Consider the following 24,233-nt stretch of genomic DNA (forward strand, 5'->3'; position numbering starts at 1 on the left):
TAAAGGCATGTACATCAACATTGACTTACCCATAGCAGATTTCCAATGTGCGTCCATATCACCAAGCGATGTTAAATGTTTCTGAAATAGTTTTTGAAAATTGGTGAAACTGAATTCTCTTTTTCCTGTTGCTCTGATTGCGGATAAGACGTCAGACATGAGTTGTTGACTTTTTTCTATAGTCGTTTCACTACACGCCATATCGGTGAATGACCTGAAAAACACATTATCATTCAATGGTTACAGTACCCTTGATAACTTCGTCCAATAACGCTTTTGAATTTTTTTTTGCTTGGCATCAGATGCGTTTCTTCTTCAATTGACTGCATTTCAAACCTGATCATATGCTCAATTTCATTGTGATCCAGATAACCGTTTCCATCTACGTCATACATATCGAAAAACATTCTCAATTTTTCTTCAACTGTTCCTGTATAAAAAACCAGAAAGAAATTCTGAAAATGGGCTTGCTGACATGGTTGTACTGAAAGCTTGGTGGTTTGTTTTCTGTAGTAGAATTCATCGAACTTTGAACTTTAAAAAGAGCTTAGGGATCAGTGTTGTCATACATTATTACATTAAATATTTATTACACCCCGGGGTTGGGAATCGGAATGGTTTTATTGTAGATGTGGAAAAAGTTAGTGCAAGCTTTTAGATGGCTATTATTTGAAATTTTTGGTGTCTATTCGGAATCTATCATATGATGATAATTGCTAGATTTCTAATGAAGACTTTGCTGGAATAGTTTCGCTGTATTGAAACGTTTACAGCTGAAATAAAAAAACGTGATTAAGTCGAGTGACTTCAGGTTAAGAGAAGCGAACTCGAAAAGAGATATGAGGCACGATTTTTACGTTTTAAATAATAAAGACATAAAGACATGATCTCTGCAGTCAGTTCAATTCAATTCAGAATTTATTTTACAGTTATAGCGGTTTTAAGTTTTAGATAACGTATAAGTGTTCATACAAATATTTTTCAATGGCCGCTTATGCAAGCCCCCAATGAAAGTTAACAAAAATTAAAAGAATTTGAAAAAAAGGGAAAGTGTTTGCTGAAAAGAATGTCAATAAAGAATGAATTGAATTGTCATCAGCACTATGCCGCGCATAAACACCAATTTCAAGACTGATCACACGATCAAGGTTGGTGTACGCTGCTGAAATAACAAAAACCGATTAAATTAAATCATAAAACAAAGAAAACGACAACCAATAAAGCCAATATACGAAAGGAACATTGATTTTTTACTGCGTTAAATGTGTGTAAATATCAGAGCTCAAGAAACTTTCTAACGAAAATTATTGACTTTCCGAGCAAGTTTGGGCTTGTGCAAGCCTGCAATCCCATGAAAATAATCTTTCTTTGCAACTTTTAACTTCAGAGTATCGACGATAAGCTTTCGAAATTAAGCCTAACACTCATTATCATGGAAACAATCGCATTTTTGCTATAATCGGTTGCTACGCCACCCGATACACATCCTCTTCTCCGATACTTTATTAAAGAAGGGTAAACCTTCATTCGATAATCTATCGCCTCGTGTTATAGTATACTATATTATGGTAACCCTTCTTAGATACTCATCGCCAGAAGGGCGCGCGCGTTAACACTCGGTCGTTTATTCTGGGATTCGAACATCAACAGTATTGGCCGTAAATCGGTCGACATTCTGCATTTTAGTGAACGTGGCGCGTTACTTTTTTACTTAAAACCCACTGGATCTTACGATACATCGTCGTCGATAAACGTGAATTAAAGTCTATTATTATCTCTAAGTGATCAAGTAAGTCATTTGCACGTCGTCGAAGAAGAAAGCCTTACCGTTAATCCAAATGCATTTAATAACGGTCCTCCTTCTTATTACCATACCGAGGGCGAGATCAGATGACGTATTTACCGAGATGAACCGAGATGACATGTAGAAATATAACATATTTATTTATTCCTTATCGATTTTAACACTTGAAATCATATTATATCAGTAATAAATGCCTGCTGGAGTCATATTTTACATATTTTATCGGATATTTTGTAGAAAAATATCTTTACTGAGATGAGATCGTCGATCAATCAAATTTAATGAAATTTTATTGCTAACCGAGATTACGATTAAGTCAAATTTTTTTTTACAAAATATCCGGAAAAATATGTAAAATATGACTCTAGAAGGTATTTATTACTGATGCAACATGATTTCAAGTGTTAAAATCGATAAGGAATAGTTAAATATGCTATATTTCATGTCATTGTCATCTCGGTAATAAGGACCCTTTTATAATGGAAAACGAAAATGAGTAATGCACGATGCCTTAGATTTCCGGGCCTATTATAAATTCCAACTTAGCCTAGGCCTATTCAGTATTTTGCCGACCTATTCATTATTTTATGAAATCAAATAGGCAGTGCGCCATCATGGCCGTATACTCAAAGTGCTTCCAGTGAATCACCGCTTTAGGCCTAATACGGGCATGGCTACTGCATTAATCGCATGAAATATTCAGTCGGTGACGACAAACGCCTAGTGAATCACCTGTATCAAACTTAAAATTTTCGGCCGATTATTTTTAGGAAGTGGTTATTTAGCCAGATCTGGTTACCGACTTAAAAGATATTTTGCCGGATCCATATATTATGTATTAGTAAAATCATTATATTGGGTTTAGGGTTAGGGTTTTGATAGGGTTAATGTCAAGAGGGTGAGAAGAGGGTCCAGGGTTCTGTTTCACAACTAGTGATAGGGTTAGGTGGGGCTATATATGTAGTTAAAACATTCGGGTGGTTTTCAGCGAGCTCGGTGGTCTAGTGGGAAGACACTGCGCTAGGTGAATTTACTGACCCGGATTCGAGTCTCGCTCTATGCGCTCAGCTTTCTCAAACTCAGTTCTGCATACCTTCCTTCAAGTCGCGCACCTCTCTGCGCATGCGCGGAGAAATATCCGGCAAAATATTGTTCAGAAGTCGGTGACCGGATCCAACTGAATAACCACACCCTTATTTTTACACCCGCACTGGACGTATTGAGCCGGTGATTGACGTTTATCAACCAAATAGCCATGGGCCTATGATGCATTGTTTATATTATGAGATTTGTTAATTCTCTCCCGCTAAGCAGCGTACACTGTCAGCACTTCGATTTAATCACTTCCCGCTTGAATCTCCTCAAATAGCCACCTTTGTCAGTCATTACTTGTATCTACGAGCGATCATCTCGATGAATGCTCGTAGCATCAGTTCTATCAAATTGTAAATGAAAATCATCCTCCCTCGGCAGGGAGTTAAACCTTTTGGCATTACTACACAGCCACAGCGCGCACCCCTGCCACACTAAACCAGGTGCCCGGTCAATGTAATACACCATTCCACCTCTGGCACCACTGGAATCCAGTTATATGTGGTGAGTTTCAAGCTCATTTGTTTCTATATATGGTCCACAGGGGCATTGAATTTTGTGACAAGTGGTCATGTTTCCTTAGCCTCTGGTTCAGCTGGTGGACCGCATCTTATAATAGGGGAGGAAAATAGGCACTAATCCTGGCCCCCGTTGAGGTCTTGAACTGGTGCTTTCCTATTAGTGTACTAATATAACGAAAGACCAGAAAGGCTACATGCAATCTGATTACTTCTAACCTTATCTGAGGTAACCATCGTAAAATCTGGAAAAATGAAGCCTATTAAAGTTGTAAGAGAGAAACAAAAAGAACCGATGTTATACCTGGTCAAAGATGGTGTTTTTCAAAGCGTCAGTGGGCAGTCAGAAATAAAAGGAAATGTTCCAGTTTCTGGCTCATCTAATTTAACTGAGCCTGAATCTTCGGACTATGAATTCACTTGATCCAACTGATAGTAAGTCAATACTAATACACTCTTATTCAATCAAATGAATTCGTTGAGGGAAATCCATTTGTATGGTACATGTAATTTTTAGCTCGGCTGTGACCGAAGGTCAGTGGAGCTGATGGGTTAGAGTGATTATCTGTCGTCGTCCGTCCATTCCTCTGTCAGCTTTTGCTTCAATTTTCTACTAGTGCTACAGTTCTTTTTTAATCTTGACTAAACTTCGTATGAAGTGAAAATGGGCCAAGGGCTAAAAAGTTATAGAGCCGTTTTTCCGAATTTGATCTCTAGAGGGCGCTGTATGGGTGGCGCTTGTAAAATCTTTAAATCGCTTCTTGTCCAACAATTATAATCCCATCTTGACGAAACTGGGAATGTAGATACTACGGGCCAAACACTAAAAAGTTAAAGAGCCGTTTTCCGTTATAGAGCCGATCTCTTTGAACTCTTGAGTGCTGTGAAAGTGGTCCTTGTAAAATCTCATCATAAAACAGGGGGGGGGGGGGGACATTTTGTAGCAGCAATTTTTTGCGTAGCTGTAGCTCATGAGATGTTCCATGATTGTGGTCAGTTTCAAGGTCATTGCTCTCTGTATTGTAATGTTCACCAGGGGGCATTGAATAGTGGAATAACGTATGATATTTCCATATTGCATGTTTTGTTACCACGATCGAATGCAACATTGTAGTTGCAAAAGGTCATTGATATCTGTATTTTATAGATCGCCAGATTGTGAAGCCTTTCAACCAGCCAGTAGGCATGGTGCCCCCTAGTTAATTTGCCGGATGTTCCCATTAGGCATTGGTGATGGCATTGTACTACTATAACTACATCTTGTTTTGAAATGATTGATCCAAATGAATATTCTTTTAACTCAAAAGGTCATTCTGAAAGTGCAACGAAAGGCAGTTATGGTGATTATGGAAAGAGACGAGTGTCTGAAGTCCATGCGTGGGATGATTTATCGGACAAGCTCACTGAATCTGCTCTGAAGCTGTACAAACCGATGTCGTTGGAATGTTTTATCTGCGAAAAAATTGAACAAGAGCCTTTTTGATGTGATGATTGTCATCCATTTGCTACATACTGTTTGGAATGCAGCATAAACTTACATACATGTTTGCCTTTCCATCGATTGAAGCATTGGCAAGCTGTAAGTATTTATAGCCCATGTGGGACTCAAGTCCCAGGGGCCTAGCTTTCACTATTCAACTGTCATATGTCCATTATTTTGTCAAGGCGAACTTTTGAAGACACTTAATTCAATTGTCTGTCCTTATATTTGGCTTGCTAAAATCAGCTCTTTTGAAGTTTTCAAGGGAAATTTCTAATACACTTCATGGTCAATTGGTATATTTGGTCAAAAATTGTTCACTCTAGGTCTTTTTTTGCGTCTAAAAAGGATGTTTTTTATTTGAAATCTCATGTCTCTATCGCTTCTTTGCTTGGAAATATTGCACAAAATTTGACATTGGTACACGTTGGAAATGTTTTTGAATAATAAGCTCACGCCAATACAAACCCTGGCCACAAACCCTTCATATGGTCTATTACATTGTCCATTTCTTGGCCAGACAGTGCCCGCCAGTCTATATTTCACTCCAGTCAATCATATGCGTGGTAATGATGTAGGACAAATCATGCATCTCTTTGGCTAGATATATAGACTGGTGGGCATTCAGTGTTAACCTCTCGTTAATTTTGGGTGATGTAATAGACCAATGAAGGGTATGGGGCCAGGGTTTGTGTTGACAGGAGCTTTAGCGGGCGGTAATCAAGCCCTGGCAAGTGAGGATGCCTGGATTCAGTGATAAAAATCGCCTATTGTGGGCCCTGCTTGGGTCCTAATTTTGCTGGAAAGTATTCTTTTTCAGTCAAGAAGTCCTTCCATTTGGGTCTAAAATTGCTGAAAAATTCCTTAGTACTTCTTTTTGTCCTGGCCTTACCAGTGGAAACCGTGAATGAATGGTAAAAACTCTACGTACATTGTATTTTATGATGTCTTTATATTGTACAGATGGAGATGCCCCTCCTCAGCAGATTACCATGCAATTGTACCTTGATTGAAGAAAAAATCATTACAGTCTTCGATTCTTATGGTATGTATAATTTGCTCAAGATTTAACACTTGTTTTATAAATGACATTATCTGTCAGTAGGTTAAAATGCATGCCAGTATCTGGATTTAGATCCAAAAAAGTAAATTTCTCCAAACAGCAAGAATTCACCAGGACGGTTAAAATCAAAATCAACCATAATTTACTTAGATTTATTCACTGCTATGTTTGATATTGATTAATAGGTCGATGTGATGCGAAAAAAGTTCAGCACTGCGAATGTCACAGTCTACCTATTGCTTTAACCAATCATCGTTTGTGGCCTGCATCTCCTTCCCAACATACGCTGCATCATTTGATTTTCTCAAACTTTTTACGACTCTCCAAATAGAAGGTCAGCTGTCAGCAAGAGCATTTGCAGACACGTATGCTGTGATGAATGCTTATTCGCTTGACCAGGTAAAGTAATACACCCCAAGTGCACATCTCCTGTCTATATTTCATTGTTAACTAAAATTTGATGTGCTTTGATGTTACGTAGGTCTCACAGTTGTATAGACTGCTGACAAGTGAGAGTCTGAGTAGATTTAGATTGATAACTTGTGAGGAATATCTGTTGTCGAAATCTTACACTTGTAAGCGGTGCTTGGCTTGTCCTGAGGTATGGCTTCTGGCTGCATTTCTGACACTGGTTTGCCATATAAAATAGACTCCGCCTTAACCGGTACCATTTGGACCTTCATTTAGATTGAATGGATTACCGGATAGGCAGAGTCTTCTGTATTCTGAAATATTTTTTGAAAATTAATTTTCATCTTCCTAGGATAATGGTAAACTTTTTGTGTCAGCTGATGCTAATTTTGGATTGGTTTGGAAAAAGAATGCAGGAAGGAGTTACTCTACCCCACAAATCTTAAGACCAATATTTTTAGACCAAGGCAATGTTGATTCGTATGTTTTGAGATGTTGTGATACATCCAAACTTGATGATGGTGTAAATATTTTAGTTTTGAAAAAAATGGTTTTGATTGTATACAATATATATATATCAATATATTTAATTGAAATTGCCATTTGATTAATTTTTCCAGGAATGTAATAATTTCCAGGCAGGAACAGACATCCGTGCCAAAAACAAAGCTGTCAATTTGGATTATACTGGTGTGATGGGTTTGGCATGTTCACGACATGAGATTCCACTAGCGATGCTAAATCTAAGGCACGGTGAAAGGTAATCTAGTTCTGTCTCTTACATGTGCATATTTTGGAACCACAATCAATTGCAAATATGTAGCTCATGAAATCTTCTCTGATGAGTGCCAAGATCATTGGTTTCTGTGTATGTTCATTAGAGGCCGTTGAATATTAAAATAGTCAATGATTTCATGGAGTCCTTGGATCCCTAGTTTTGATGTGTGAGAATGTGTTTGATTCATATTCCAGGCTCAGTTACGTTGTTTCGCTGTTGAATCATATGGTTGCTGAGCTGCAAGTTGAGCATAATCAATTAGAATTGGTAGTTATGTATGACATAGCTTGTGTATTGCAAAAATATCCGAAGGTAGATGCCATTTCTAAGTTATTGCCCATAGACCATGTTATTGAAACAATATCCCTAGTTCCCAAATGAGAATGGTTTCCCTGAACCCATTCTAACTACCACGTGCATTTGATATTTTTTCAGAAACCAGATATTTCAAGAATGTTGCCGGGTAATCTCCAATTTGCCATTCCATTATTTCACTGCTATGGTCATCAAGCCAATTGTCAAGTATGGATCTAACTTAGGTTTAAGTTTTCTTCTGACTGGATCATTATATTTATTTGAAAAAAAAATGTTTTTTTATCTTTTATTATCACTCATACAAACTTAAGTCCACGTTGCTTGGAAAATTTTGGTTTGACGGATGGAGAAACTATGGAACGATTTTGGTCTTATATCCGACGATTTGCTCTAATCACAAAGGAACAGACTCCAAATCGTAGGTTAGAGTTACTTACATTAGCAGCCCAGCATTATACATGGAAGAAAATGAATAAAATTGGTAAGTAAATCCAGGATGGTATGGTTATCACATATTGATAATTTTGACATCATTTTTGTTTGTGGTTTCAGAATTCGCATTGTTTGAGCGGTTTAAGAGAGCAGATGTAGCTATAGAACAAGCAGATAAGGAACTTGCCGATATATCATTGATAATTCCAGGTCTCGATTTGTCACCATGTATCTTATTTGCTAGATGAATAAAGCTGAATTTACATGTATCTTTTCATTATTTTTAGAAGTAGCTACTGGAAGAGATGATATCTTTGAACAGTGGAATTTCCAGGAAAAGGTATCAGTGACTCATAAAAGAGATAAAGGTAAAAGTTATGGCATGGTGTTAACAAGTTTAACTCTTTCCATGTTAATCATGATAAATGAAATTCCACTCAGCTATGATGGACCTTTTCGGGGTTGAGAATACGCGGCATTGAACTAAGTCAACACCCCAAAACCAATAATTTTCTGAAAGCTCATGGATGGTTTTATGATACACTCTACGGTTTGGGTCCATTGGGGGCCACGCTGACTTATCGACCTTTGAATTAGAAATCTGGGAAAAAATGGAGGTCACCTGCCATAAGTTACTGTGGGCACAGCTTCGCCATCTAATAGTTCTATACTATACCAGATACATGACTGTGAGATCTCGTCCACTTGACAAACCAATAAAAATTGCCCTATAAACTTTTTTTCAATGAAATTATTTTAGATATATCCCTGGCAAATGAGTTTGCCCACGACATCAGCTATAGTCATCTCATGAGGCGAAATATTTTGCCCACGATGTGGAAAGAGTTTTAAGGCCTGTTGTATTGATTATTTTTCTTTTTCAATATTACGGAAACCCATCCACATGGCAAGAAATATACGTCAAGCTCTTGTCTACATACTACAGTGTCTGGTAAGTTATAGTAATTATGAGATAAATCATCAGAGGTGCACTTATTAAGTACTTAAATGAAATATGAATGTAAATATATTTTTTTCTCAGTACAATGATAAAGAGCTCTAATGATGGTGCCACATGTATGACCCTTGTTAAAGAGAGAGATGAGTAAGTTGGAATAACTACGTACATTGGTATTAGTTTTCAGCTTGTTTTCTGTCAGTTTTCATTATGGTGGCATTGTGATGATACTGATACTGTTGTCTCGTTTAGACTAGATGCAAGACTTCAATCAACTGAAAATATTCGGAATCTCACTCGATGGTCCAGTTCTCAATACGAATACATCAATCTAATGGAAGCAATGAATGACAGGAAACGTTGTGCATATCTTCGACGAATGCGAACCTTAGCATGTGAGATGAAGGTTCATGATAAAGCTTCAAAAAACATGCAGGTGATTCTGCCATCCCATGTGACATAATTGCAACATTGTCATTCCTCCCTTGTAAATCCCTTCAGAACAGACATAACTCATCGGTTCCTGAAAAAGCTGAAACACTGAAACGCTGAATCGCTGAAATAAAAACGCTGAAATTTCAGGGAATTTCCGAAAAACGCCGAAATTTCAGGGAATTCCCGAAAAACGCTGAAATCGTGCTAGGTACCGACAATACACGTTTTAAAATTCTTTCCGGGCCGGTGTCCGCTGCCGAGTCCTGAACCGTCTTTTAGTCTCCACCTTCGGTTACAGAGACATGCATGGGCAGTAAGTGTGGAGTATACTTCTAGAGGGCCACTTGTTGGACAAATTAATTCGCTTGAAATCCGGATTTTTAATGCATACAGGCAGCATGATGAGGAAAACCAATTCACAAACCGTGCAAGCCAACTTAAACACTATGCTCAATATTCCAAGAATATGGTTTACTTATGCAAGACTTAGGCCTATCGTTCATGTATAAAACAGGATTATAAGCAACTTTTCTTTTGTCAACACGTTGATGGGCGACAGACTATGGTATTCTCTGAAGGAGGTAAATTGAATTTGACAGCTAGTTATATAAATGACGCAGCTTTTGGACGAAAGGGCTCTAACTAAATTTCTTTTTAATTCACCGTGGAATGGAATGGATTGACGCCAATGACATGCAGTAGACCCCTACTTATAGGTCATACTAATTAGCGTCAACCAATTAATCTAAATCGGGCAAACCATTCAACAACTGTAATTTATTTGCTGTGTTGTGATAATAATAGGTTGTTTTTTTTTTTAAATGACATACCAACTGTTAGAAAAATGTACTGATTCTTATGTTTAGACTACTACGGTATCTATAAAAGGAGGTGTCATAGACAAAGTTGATTTGCTCAGCAGGACACACTTCTTGTCAAGTACATCATCTCAAGTATTGGGTGTTTTGTAAGTTTGATTTCAGTATTTATTTACTAAGTGCTGTCCCCTCGGACCTCAGTGCTTTCAAACTAGGCCCACCCCATAGGCTATATCTCCAGAGTGTATTAGCCACTATTCTTTTATTTCCTACTTTAAATGCACTTTTTTCTATTTTTAGACTCGGGCTAAGAATGTGCAAATTTGAGATACTGAGAAATCAGATGGCACTAGTTAACTTGAACTGCGAAATTTGCAGCAGGATAGCTGAACGGAACAATTTTTAAAAACAAAATGGCTATTCGAATGCTATTTCAGTAATAACTTGATTCAACCAGAGAGAAATAAGTCAATTGGGGATGTACAGTACACCCACTTTACTTCCCGTTTTCCTGGTACCAAATTTTTTATCTTAAGCTAAGCAATATTCTAAGGTATGCTTTCATTGAAGGTATGATTTCATTAGAATTTAAAGCAATGGAACCAGAATTCAAGCCCGAGTTAAGCGAACTATTGATTCTGATATAATGTAAGAACTGATTTCTTTTGTGTACTCTTGCAGAATGTGTTAAGTATTATTTTAAGCTGTTAAATAATATAATTAGACAAACGTCAAATTATTGGATCTTTCTTGTTGACTCGTTTAATTTTGTGAGTTTAGAGTTCCAGTCAATCCACAATGTGCAGTGCCTAGCCTTCATCTAGTACTAAAGCCAAGCTTGTGTATGGGAAAATATCGTTCGACTCCTATAGGCCAGACAAATCAAAGCATGCAATACATTGCAGATAATAGTCTCCGGCAAGTCGAAAGAGAAAGTAAACCAGGTTTTACCCCATACCCTACCGGGGAACAAAGACACTTAAAGACTCCTTCCTCCTGGTAGAAATTGTTGAAATATGGCACCCAATCGTAGCAATGCTAAGTACAGTATACTATGACGGTTGAACCTTTATTAACGAATTTCAATGACACCGAAAATAGAATCAAAATAATCATTAGTTCCATGCTAGCACTTAATTTGGGTTATCAGGTTCAGCCTAACTGTACTTTCATTCAGCTACTACTTGTATGAGACTTGGCAATGATAAGTTGCAAGAAATCACTAAACATAAGAAAAAATATTGTGAATTAATATTTAACTGTAATTAAGAATTTATTCAAATGAAGTGATAACTTCATTGTTAGATCGTACCGGTATATGCACATAAAACTATGGCGAAAAACACATCTAACAATCCACGCAATCCGCAATCGATCAAGTCGATCATGACGACGACCTTAAGGCATGTCTTTGTAACCGAAGGAAGAGCATAAAACACGGTTCAGGACTCGTCATCGGACACCGGCCAAGAATGATTTTCAAAACGTGTATTGTCGGTACCTAGCACGATTTCAGCGTTTTTCGGGAATTCCCTGAAATTTCGGCGTTTTTCGGAAATTCCCTGAAATTTCAGCGTTTTTATTTCAGCGTTTCAGCTTTTCAGTGTTTCAGCTTTTTCAGCGAAGTTCAGGAACCGCATAACTCATATGTATTTTTTTTAAACCCCACTAAATTTTAGGTGGCCAGAAAATTGCAAGTCGTCTGATCAAGCAGCGGAAGCGGGTTGTGAAAAGTATAAAAAAGGCCATTAACTTGTACAATTGTCTGACTGCGGATATCAACAGAATTAGTTCTAAAGATGCGCTGAATCTCGAAAGCACAATTTACCAGCCATTGTCTAACGAGGTTGGTCTTTATTTTTCTCGGTGGAGCTTGCTACTAAATTTTTCTCGTATTTGATTTCCTGTCTTGTTCTTCCTTTAGATGTCAGCTTTAACTACAATGCAACGTAAAGCCTTAGGCAGTTCGTTTACTCTGAAAAGGTCGATAGAAGAAAAGTAAATGGTTCAGGTTGAACTTTCTCATGTGATACAGAATTTAGAGATTCAACGAGCTGATCTTCTTGCTGCCAGGGAAGATGACGATGCAGATCTGGGACTTAAGAGTTTGATATATGAAAAACTGAAGTTCCTTCATAAACGAATTTCCTCGTGTCAAGAAATATACTCAAATTTAGTGGAAAAACAAACTGCTGAACCGGAAGATTCCAATTCCGCACTGTATACTTTTGATTCTGATGATCAAGAGTCTGACACAGAAGTAGTTGTTTAATTTTGAATTTAGGCCACACAAATTTGGAATTTAGGCCACAGAAAAGAAAACTCTGTTTCTCGCGCCCGACTGACCCGATATTTCGTCGTTTCAAATAATCATTTTCAGAATAAGATATAATTGCCTATCGACCCTTTTTCAAAATTCTGGGTAAAATAACTTTTTTCAAAAATATATTTGGCTACCAAACTCCTTTCTCGTAAATTTAAAAAAAAAAATCAAATCGTTATATCGGCACTGAGATCATTATCAAAAAATATTTTAATACATCGGATTTAACAAATTTGATTGGAAATGGTGCAGCCATGCTCAGACAACTTTGCTAATCGGACATTGATGGCGACCTTGGATTGTAAAATTAAAATTCCCGGAATTCCGTGAAATATATTCAAAATATAATCTTTTATAGGTAATTGTACAAACACCTCAATTTCCTTTTATTATTGTGGTCTACTAGCTGTTGATCATATTCCTGACTAAAAATTTGAACTTTTTGAGGGAAATTTTGAAGACGCTTTGATCAATTACCTTGATCTTTCGGATGTATGTGTATCTTCCCACGGCCCATCAGCATAACAAAAATTGGGTTGATCGGACTCAAGATGGCCGTCCTATGACCTTTTTAGTGCCCAAAAATGTAAATTTTGGCCCAAATTCTGAGTCCTGTAGCTTCCTACTGGTTTGCCATTTCTCAATTTGCAATTTGTGATGGGTATTCTTTGGAAAGGGATGTCTTAAAACCTGAGACAGGTATTTTTCATCAGCCAATTATGGCGCAATTGGCAGCCATCTTGGTGTCACTAGTACTCATTTGTAAGTGGGAAAACGTTTTTCCACATTATATTGATACCTAAGCGTATTTTGATACCACAATCAATTAGAAAGTTGTAGCTCATAACGTGTTCTATGATTGTGGTGAGTTTCAAGGTCATTGGATTTTGTCAATGACCACCAGGGGGCGTTGAATAATACAATATCTTAGCATTTCTTTATTATATTCGTACCTATGCATATTTTGTAACCACAATCAATTGGTAAGTTGTAGCTCATGACATCATCTATGATTGTTGAGAGCTTTAAGGACATTAGTTATTCTATATGGTCAGCAGGGGGCGTTGAATAGTAGAATAACTTAGTATTTCCTTATTATATTGGTACCTAGGCGTATTTTGTTATCATGATCAATTGCAAAGTTGTAGTTCATGACATGTTCTATGATTGTGGTGAGTTTCGAGGTCATTGGGTTTTGAATATAATCACCAGGGGGCGTTTAATAGTAGAATAACTTAGTATTTCCATATTAGATTGGTAACGAGGCATATTTAGTTATCACAATCAATTACAAAATTGTAGCTGCTGACATGTTCTATGATTGTGATGAGTTTCAAGGTCATTGTTTTTTGTATATGGTCACCAGGGGGCGTTGAATATTGAAATTGTTTGATTGTTGAGCATTTGGAACCACTTCCCAAGTGGGCATGGTGTCCCTGGACCCCTAGTTATCAATCTCTGTTCATCCACTACTGTTCCCCTATGAATTTGGAACAATATTTTTGCAAATATGTCCTGGCCAGCTACAGTATTGATTTCTTTTCAATGGAAATTATAAATTATATCAAATGAGTTTTTAAGTATTTTTCTGAATTTTTGCATCAAATTATTGAATAAAAAACTCATGTACATCAGATTTTATTAACATAGAGTAAAATTTATAATAATTTATATTGTGATATATTTTGGCTAGAAATGCGATGTTTGTTTTTATTAGTCTATGCCTGTATGCGTGGTATGCTAGTGTAATGATATATGAATATTTATATAATATGTGTATGTGTGTAATTATCATGTTCATGAATAAATAGATATGTGGCGCTAAACGTTCATTTGTCATTCACAATACATTGAAGATGATTTCGTTGTTCGTTATTTCTTTGAATATAATACTTGGATGAGCCGGCTAGATCTATTTTGTGGTATTTTGGATTTAAAATGATCTTCAAACACCAGGAGGCCCGTAGAGTCGAACAACAACAACAACAACAATGAGAAATTGATCGAAACTTCTATTTCACGATTAATATAGTCGAAAAATGTGGATATTGAGGATTGTTCAATGTTTTCTGTCTGCTTGGTCGTTCTTGTCTCAGTATGTTTCAGGTGAATTGCGAATGTGGTTATATATTAGCAGTTGCGCGTTTCTGATATCGTCGTTCAAACAAGAACGACCAACAATGAGAAATTGATCGAAACTTCTATTTCACGATAAATATAGTCGAAAAATGTGGATATTGATGATTGTTTAATGTTTCCTGCCTGCTTGGTCGTTCTTGTCTCAGTATGTTTCTGGTGAATTGCGAATGTGGTTATATATTAGCAGTTGCGCGTTTCTGATATCGTCGTTCAAACAAGAACGACCAACAATGAGAACTTGATCGAAACTTCTATTTCACGCTTAATATAGTCGAAAAATGTGGATATTGATGATTGTTTAATGTTTTCTGCATGTTCTCTCAGTATGTTTCAGGTGAATTGCGAATGTGGTTATATATTAGCAGTTGCGCGTTTCTGATATCGTCGTTCAAATAAGAACGACCATTATAATTACTATAATAATCGTGGTGACGTACTTGCTTCGTATTTTGTTTTAAACTTCATCAAGTGTTTGAAGCGATGACGTATGTGAAATACAATGATTTTGATTATAATCTAAAATCGTACGGTCCAGGCAATGCGCATGCGCATGCACAACACGGGTGCGTCAAGAGTAACATCTAACATCAGCTTTCTTTTATCATACTCGAAGCGACGATACGATCCAATTCTTTTCTTTCTATACATTATATCAATTATATCAACCGAACGCGTCAGTATCGTGATGGCTGAATGTCTAGGCGTGGATCTGGATGCAAGTAGCGATATTAGTGGAATATAACCATTCAATGTAAGTGATGAAGAAGATAGTGACAAAGAACAAGGCCGGCAGAAAGTCGGCAGTGAAACCCCGATCCTCGGTACGCCCGTTGAAACAGATGGGCTCCGACTCAACAACCAGTACCCGGCCAACAAGCTTACTGGAGCTGCTGTAAAAGGTACATACCGTAATTGTTTAAATTTATATACTGTCAAGGCATAGCTGTAGGACTTGGTATTAGCTGATCTGATGCCAATGATAAGTAAGAAACCTCTTTATTTACTTCGCACAGAGTCAGAGAGAATACGAGTGGGATTTGCGTATGTTCGTAAGTTTCCTCCCAGATGTATGGGGGGGATGAATGTAGCGGAAAATACACAGGCCCAAAAACAGATCTGTGGACTACATGATATTCCACCAACATGCCCCTATGGAAGTGGGGACCTGGTCGTTGAAATACACGGAAATGGCTATGGTTATTTGTAAGTATGGTCTATAAATCCTCTTATAAACCAAAATTCTTATCTTACCTGTACTAAACTATCTTCTAATTGAATATCTTTCTTTTCAGCTTTTATACTCATGAATTTCAAGAATTTCTTCCCTCCTGCCCAATTATTAGCGAAATTGATACGATTAGACGCGTGGAAGCTCTGCGGTTAAAGTATGGTGGAGCATTGCCAATTGGGCCATGGCCAATGGAGGAAGTTAAAGAACATGCAAAATCGATTATACCATTGTTTATGGAAAAAAAAGCGATTGGACTTAAGCCCTCTCTAAATATTGGACTTCATTTCCTCGCATCGAAGTATGATTCGATTAGTTTTGAACAACAGTGGAATATTCATGTCGACCAATTAAAAAAGCTCAAGCAGCAACAGGACATCGAAGAAAATGTATCTGTAAAACGTGTTGATGTTACGACAACTTTGTCCAGGCGTAAAAGTAATAGACGTCGTGTTGTTTCCGTTCTAAAAAGTGACGATAGCGAAAAGAACCAAGACTCGTCATCAGTTATTGCGCCCGATACAGCTAGAGTATTATGTAAAAAAGTAGACAGTGGATATGAATGTTCGGTGTGCGGCAGAATTTTTGGCAATAAATCAAATTTTAATCGTCATTCAAGAATACATTGCAAAGAACTGAAATTTTCATGCAAGATATGCGGTAAAAGCTTTACCGATAGGAGCAATTTGAACGTTCATGTTAAAAGACATGTGCCAAAAGGACAATATGCTTGCAATATTTGTGGATTAAGATTTATGTCTAGAGGGAACCTGACTGACCATAAAAAGCGTCACACTTCTGAAAAAGTTGTTATTGCTGATCGATGTATTTTGCCTTACTGCAAAAAGTATGGTGAAAAATTTAAAGATCTCCTTCAGCATGCTCGACAAATGCATAAACTAGATACGATATGTGCCTATAACGAAGCGGTTAAAAAAGTATTGACAAAAAATTAGGTAGTTCGAGTACCACCACAAATTGCCATTGTCCGAAGCATGATATCTGAGTAATAGGGGTAATAGGCTTTCATACCAAAGGTCGAACGGTCGAGCCCATTAAAAAACAAAATATTAAAAGTAATTAAAAACTATAATATATTTTCATAACCGCGTGCATTTTATATCAAAACTAAATATTTATTCTAAGATATCAATAATATAAAAAGCATATTGTATTAAATCAATTGGTCGCTCCGCTTCGCCACCGCTCCGCTCCGCGACCAATTGATTTAATTACAATACACAAATTCAAATAATCAAATATATTCAAATGATAATAATTATTCTATTATTCAACTGAAATGCACGCGGTTATGAAAATATATTATAGTTTTTTAATTACTTTTAATATATGTTATTAATGAACTCGATCATTAAACCTTTGATATGAAAGCCTATTACCCCTATTACTCTTAAAATATTCATATATATATGAATAACATTTAAATCATTGGACTTCTAAAATCAATTTTAATAAAAAATATAGTATTAAAATGGAAGCAAATAAGTATTACTGCCCAACATGTAATATCGATATAGATAAATCCCAAAAAGCAAAACACAATAAAACTAGAACACATTTAGAGAATAAATTGAAACTAGAATATTTACAGTTATATTCAGAACAGTTAACAAAGGGAAAGAAATTTATTGAATTATGGAATAATGATCCAAATAATGAACAATACGTTGAGGAATTTATTATCAAGGAATCGAAAGAACTTATCAAAAGCAGCGAGGAATGAAAAAGGATGACGTTGGTCGAAGAAATGGAAGAGGATTCTAAAATTATACGTATAAAAAAATACGTATAATAAATGGAACCAGAACAACCACAAATTATCAATATTACAAATAACACTGGTGTTATAAACATATACTACAAGAAGTGTTCTAAATGTGAATTAGATAAATTAGCTTTAACAGAATTTAGTAAGCGTAAGATTAGCAAAGATGGTTTTCAATATTGCTGTAAAACTTGTTTTAAACTATATACCAAACAATACCGAGAAGATAATAGAGAAGCTTATAATGATTATATGACAGAATATATGAGAGAAAGATATCAAACAGATCTTAATTTTAGATTGAAACAATGCTTAAGGACCAGATTAACACAATTATTCAACAAAGAAACACATTCAGAAACACTATCTAATCTATTGGGTTGTTCAGATGAATTTCTCAAATCATGGATAATATATCAATTCGACGATAAAATGAATATAGATAATTATGGTGAATACTTTCATATTGATCATGTGTTGCCGATTTCTAAATTTGACATGAATGATGAATACAATAAAAAACTTATTTGGAATTGGAAGAATCTAAGACCTTTAGAAAAGAAGGAAAACATTATTAAATCCAATAAACTAGATTTACAGTTATATTTAGATCAACTGGATAAAGCAAAGACATTTGTTGAATTATGGAATAGTATTTCACAGAATCAACCGCATTCTGAGGTTTTGATCAGTGGTTAGAAAGCTGGTAATTCTATTTGAGCTTTGTATGTATATAATACATAGCTTTTGCTTACTACTAAAACATATGTTGCCAAATATATCTTGTTTTCAATTCTAGAGGAATTAATTAACTTCATCATAAAGAACATCTGTGCAGAAGTAATTAGTTTGGTCGAACGTGCGCCACGTCGGCAGTTAGAAATCAACTTTCACATACATAGTACGTATTGGATATTCTCTCTCAAAACACAGTTTACAGTTCTAAATCTAAATGTAAGTACCGTTTTTTTTAGTTATTATGAAGTAGGGAAACCTTTAAACATATTTAAGTATAGTAATTCATTTTCACGACATCTTTTAGATTAAAATGGAATACAGAGATCAACCAGAAATTCCAAGTCAACCATCGGAAGAGGAACCAGAAACGATGGATAGTGAAACACAGGAATCAATAGAAATGGAGGATGAAACTCTCGTAATTGACGAACAAACTTCACAAAATTTTAAGAACATTTGGACTATCATCAAGACATGGTGAAAACTCTGAGTGATGTAATACATAATAAACAATTACCGCGCGAACTACAATTACCAAAATTACCAGCAACGCGACTCAAATTGCTGTTGGGGCTCAAAGAATCGAAAACTAAGAAAATGAGTGGAGATATCAGTGCCGGTTTTGAAAGAAAAGAGTAGGTAGATTAATAAAATATGAAAAATTCAAAATATTAGGATTAGCATTTAGTGAAGTAGTCAGATATTTACTAGAAATTGAAGAAATGATTGGAAACAATCCAGTAATTAAAGAAATCTGGACAAAATTATAAATTATAACACTGAAGTTCTTTGTAATATAGATATCAAAAATGTAATCTCGATTGTATATATCTGTTTTAATATTGTATTGATTACTGTTAACTGTGTATTGCGCAATAACCGGTCCGATTGAACCGCTTTTCTATTGTTCTCCATTGTTCTATTATTGATCGTTGTTAATGGCGGCGGTTGTTCTGTATTGATTGTTTACTGTTAACTAAGTGTTGCGCAATAACCGGTCCGATTGGACCGCATTTCTATTGTTCTCCATTGTTCTACTATTGATCGTTGTTGATTGAAACAGCTGCTCAATATTGATTGGTTACAATTCTATGTTTGAATGTTGTAGTTTACAGAATAAAAATATAACTGTGTATTGCGCAATAACCGGTCCGATTGAACCGCTTTTCTATTGTTCTCCATTGTTCTATTATTGATCGCTAAAATTTACATAATAAATATATGTGTTCATGAAATAGTAATTCCACCAGTCGTTTCTTTGAATTTATTTTCAGTTGAGGATTTGATATCGAGGATCCGAAATGACTTATCTGGACAGTTATAATTACTGCTCCTAATAGATAGACAATAGTAGTGAGATATTAAATCCTAATTCAAATAAAATATAATAAAAAAACAATAACTTCAACTAGCTAGTGAATTCTATTATATTTTTAATACTTTCTTTTCAAAAAGAATACTTTATATTTTGAATAGATTCAAATAGAAATTCTTTAAATTCAAATAGCTAGTATCAGTAGTCAATACTAGAATTCTTTAGCTTTAACTAGCTAGTATCATTTGAAGAATACTTATAATATTTTTTTTGCTTTTTTTCTCTAATATAAATGTCAAAGAAATCTAATAAGAATAGTATTGATATTGAAAAGACATTAGATGATTTGGGTATAAGTGATAATAAAGACCTGTTAAGGTGTTTGGGTCCGCTGGACCGTTAGAGGCTGGGCAACACAGCCAGTGTAGTTTAAATATCCACAGTAGAAAAAGTTGTATTTAGGTCCGTAAGACCGTTAGAGGCTGGGTGACGCAGCCAGTTCACGAGGGTGTAGCAATGTAACAATTATATCATTCACAGTAGAAATAAAAACGAGTAATTCATATTGAGAATGTGAGGTACACATTGTGTTGTTTCTTTTATATATAGTAAACAGGCGTCGGTGTATGACTGTATTATATTGCAAGTCATTGCAAATAGTGCTGATAGCCTAATCAGATAGATGGCGTGTGTATCAGCAACACATTCGAGGCCTTACGGTGGCGGGTAGTGGTGAGAACCGATATAGATGTTAGATTTGTGCAAAGGTGGGACGGGCTTTCCTCGTCTCGTGTGGAGAGTACTTTCCGTCCTGTCAAAACAGGGTCCGTTGGTGTTGCGAGGGTAATCGCACCGATCATCTGTCGGCGTATGTATCAACTACGTCTATATTTCAATCTGTTTGGATTGAGGAGGTTCTTAAAATCATCGATCTGATGTGATCTGAAGCGATTTTTTGTGTGTGACCGCCGGGCGGTATCGATTCGACCAGGTATTCCTTGGTTGTCGAATATGGACATAGCGTTATGTTGATAAAACGACACGTCGGGAGTAAATTGACTGCCCTTAGCATCAGTCCGAGCGGCTGTATATCGAGTCCTGAGAGTGTCTATACATGAGCGGAACGGAAACTGATTTAAACGGTTTTCACCTTATTTTGCATAAATCTTGATTGAAGGATTCGTATGAAGCACATAAAACCGACTATTATTACGGTATTGAGGTTGAGATGGTGGTGTGCCTTACACACATCTCGCGCGGACTAGAATGTCTCTAAGATTTTTGCCGCGTGTAAATAGTATTCTAGGAGGTTCCTTGAATATTATTCTCAGAGTCGCGTTCGATTGGATTATCTTCCAGTGTTTTGTAAGCGACTGACGGATATTATCCGTGTTCGGATGGTATTTGGTGATCAGTGAGATTGAATCAAATGAGCGCTTTTTTGTGCGCGTGTGTAAGAGATCCGTACGATATCGTTGGTCCGCTTTGTAGATTTGAGCGCGGATTTCGCGAGCACTATAGCCTCGGGCCCGGAGGTAACCCTGTAGTTTTTTACATTGTGAGCGGTATTCGCTTTCGTCCGAGCAGATTTTCTTAAATCTGAGAGCCTGTGCGTATGCAATGTTGTTGCTGCAGTGAGGCGGGTGACACGATTCTTTGTGTAGGAGCGAGTGTGCGTCCGTGGGTTTTGTGTACACCCTTGTTGAGAGTTTACCTGAGTTCTCAAAATCTTTCCCTTTGTAGACTTCAACGTCTAGGAAGGGTACCTTCTCCCTTGATTGTGTCAGTTCGTATTGGATGGTACGGTGTGATTGGTTCATATGTTCGAAAAATTCGAGTAGTTTATCTTCACCGTGGGTCCAGATTGAGAATATATCATCTATATATCTCCAATATAACATGGGTATAGTATTGTTCGGTGCCGAGCGGAGACATTTAGTCTCGAGATAATGCATGAATATGATCGCTAGACTCGGGCTGACTGTTGAACCCATGGCGCAACCCTCTATTTGAAGGCGGTGTTCGTTTTTCCCGAAAGAGAATTCATTTCTCTTCAGTATTAGATTCAGGAATTGAACGAAGCGTCTTTTGTCTGGACGGCGAACTGCGTATTGTAGCGGGAAGTCATCTAGACTTCTAAGGATGCTACTGATGGCTTCTCCGTGAGGGATGTTGGTGTATAGACTTTTGACATCCATTGTCACCAATATCGCATCTTTCCGGAGGGGAGGGAGGGAATTGATTTTGTTGAGAAAGTCATTGGTATCTTGGATGTATGTTGATACTCGACTCGCGATTGGTCTCAGAAAATAGTCCAGATATTTGGATATCTTTTCCGTGGGGCCATTGTTGCCGCTTAGGATCGGTCTCCCCGGGTTGTTGACCTTGTGAATTTTCGGTAGAAGGTAGAACTCGGGGATTTTGATATCAGATCCCGGTGTTAGATATAGCCACGTAACATGGTCTATTTCTTGGTTGTTTCTCATATCGTCTATGATTCTTTTTATTTCACTTGCGACTAAAGTAGTGTCGGGTGGAGCGATTGACCGGTAGCTGTTGGTGTCATTTAGCTGTCTCAGAGCTTCTTTTTTGTAAGAGTCTTGGCTCATGATAGCTATGGCTCCCCCTTTGTCACAGGGTTTTACAATGAGATCTTTATTCCGATTTAGTTCGTTGATCGCTTTCATCTCGTTTCTCGATAAATTGGATTTGAATTTTTGTGTGAGATTGAGTTTTTTGAGCTCTGTACGCGTTAGTTCAAATGTTACGTGACCATGTTACGTGGCTATATCTAACACCGGGATCTGATATCAAAATCCCCGAGTTCTACCTTCTACCGAAAATTCACAAGGTCAACAACCCGGGGAGACCGATCCTAAGCGGCAACAATGGCCCCACGGAAAAGATATCCAAATATCTGGACTATTTTCTGAGACCAATCGCGAGTCGAGTATCAACATACATCCAAGATACCAATGACTTTCTCAACAAAATCAATTCCCTCCCTCCCCTCCGGAAAGATGCGATATTGGTGACAATGGATGTCAAAAGTCTATACACCAACATCCCTCACGGAGAAGCCATCAGTAGCATCCTTAGAAGTCTAGATGACTTCCCGCTACAATACGCAGTTCGCCGTCCAGACAAAAGACGCTTCGTTCAATTCCTGAATCTAATACTGAAGAGAAATGAATTCTCTTTCGGGAAAAACGAACACCGCCTTCAAATAGAGGGTTGCGCCATGGGTTCAACAGTCAGCCCGAGTCTAGCGATCATATTCATGCATTATCTCGAGACTAAATGTCTCCGCTCGGCACCGAACAATACTATACCCATGTTATATTGGAGATATATAGATGATATATTCTCAATCTGGACCCACGGTGAAGATAAACTACTCGAATTTTTCGAACATATGAACCAATCACACCGTACCATCCAATACGAACTGACACAATCAAGGGAGAAGGTACCCTTCCTAGACGTTGAAGTCTACAAAGGGAAAGATTTTGAGAACTCAGGTAAACTCTCAACAAGGGTGTACACAAAACCCACGGACGCACACTCGCTCCTACACAAAGAATCGTGTCACCCGCCTCACTGCAGCAACAACATTGCATACGCACAGGCTCTCAGATTTAAGAAAATCTGCTCGGACGAAAGCGAATACCGCTCACAATGTAAAAAACTACAGGGTTACCTCCGGGCCCGAGGCTATAGTGCTCGCGAAATCCGCGCTCAAATCTACAAAGCGGACCAACGATATCGTACGGATCTCTTACACACGCGCACAAAAAAGCGCTCATTTGATTCAATCTCACTGATCACCAAATACCATCCGAACACGGATAATATCCGTCAGTCGCTTACAAAACACTGGAAGATAATCCAATCGAACGCGACTCTGAGAATAATATTCAAGGAACCTCCTAGAATACTATTTACACGCGGCAAAAATCTTAGAGACATTCTAGTCCGCGCGAGATGTGTGTAAGGCACACCACCATCTCAACCTCAATACCGTAATAATAGTCGGTTTTATGTGCTTCATACAAATCCTTCAATCAAGATTTATGCAAAATAAGGTGAAAACCGTTTAAATCAGTTTCCGTTCCGCTCATGTATAGACACTCTCAGGACTCGATATACAGCCGCTCGGACTGATGCTAAGGGCAGTCAATTTACTCCCGACGTGTCGTTTTATCAACATAACGCTATGTCCATATTCGACAACCAAGGAATACCTGGTCGAATCGATACCGCCCGGCGGTCACACACAAAAAATCGCTTCAGATCACATCAGATCGATGATTTTAAGAACCTCCTCAATCCAAACAGATTGAAATATAGACGTAGTTGATACATACGCCGACAGATGATCGGTGCGATTACCCTCGCAACACCAACGGACCCTGTTTTGACAGGACGGAAAGTACTCTCCACACGAGACGAGGAAAGCCCGTCCCACCTTTGCACAAATCTAACATCTATATCGGTTCTCACCACTACCCGCCACCGTAAGGCCTCGAATGTGTTGCTGATACACACGCCATCTATCTGATTAGGCTATCAGCACTATTTGCAATGACTTGCAATATAA

General features: G+C 37.3%; 1 protein-coding gene across 1 annotated transcript; it reads right to left on the bottom strand.

Moving 5' to 3' along the window:
- Positions 1-20,508: 20,508 nt before the first annotated feature.
- LOC141904306 (uncharacterized) lies at positions 20,509-22,320 on the bottom strand. The gene is made up of 2 exons (XM_074792884.1): positions 21,348-22,320; positions 20,509-20,741 (listed from the first exon to the last, which is right to left on the bottom strand). Exons 1-2 carry the CDS (start codon positions 22,318-22,320, stop codon positions 20,509-20,511), a joined length of 1,206 nt encoding a protein of 401 aa, XP_074648985.1.
- Between the last annotated feature and the right edge of the window lie 1,913 nt (positions 22,321-24,233).

This window comes from Tubulanus polymorphus, chromosome 4 (genome assembly GCF_964204645.1).
Source record: "Tubulanus polymorphus chromosome 4, tnTubPoly1.2, whole genome shotgun sequence".
NCBI lineage: Eukaryota > Metazoa > Nemertea > Palaeonemertea > Tubulaniformes > Tubulanidae > Tubulanus > Tubulanus polymorphus.

Bases quoted from the DNA above. Each gene is read 5' to 3' on its own strand.
- LOC141904306 (XM_074792884.1), bottom strand. From the start codon at position 22,320: ATGAAAGCGATCAACGAACTAAATCGGAATAAAGATCTCATTGTAAAA. The intron at 20,742-21,347 runs GTAAACTCTCAA...GCTCATGTATAG, and splicing joins GAAAGATTTTGAGAACTCAG to ACACTCTCAGGACTCGATAT.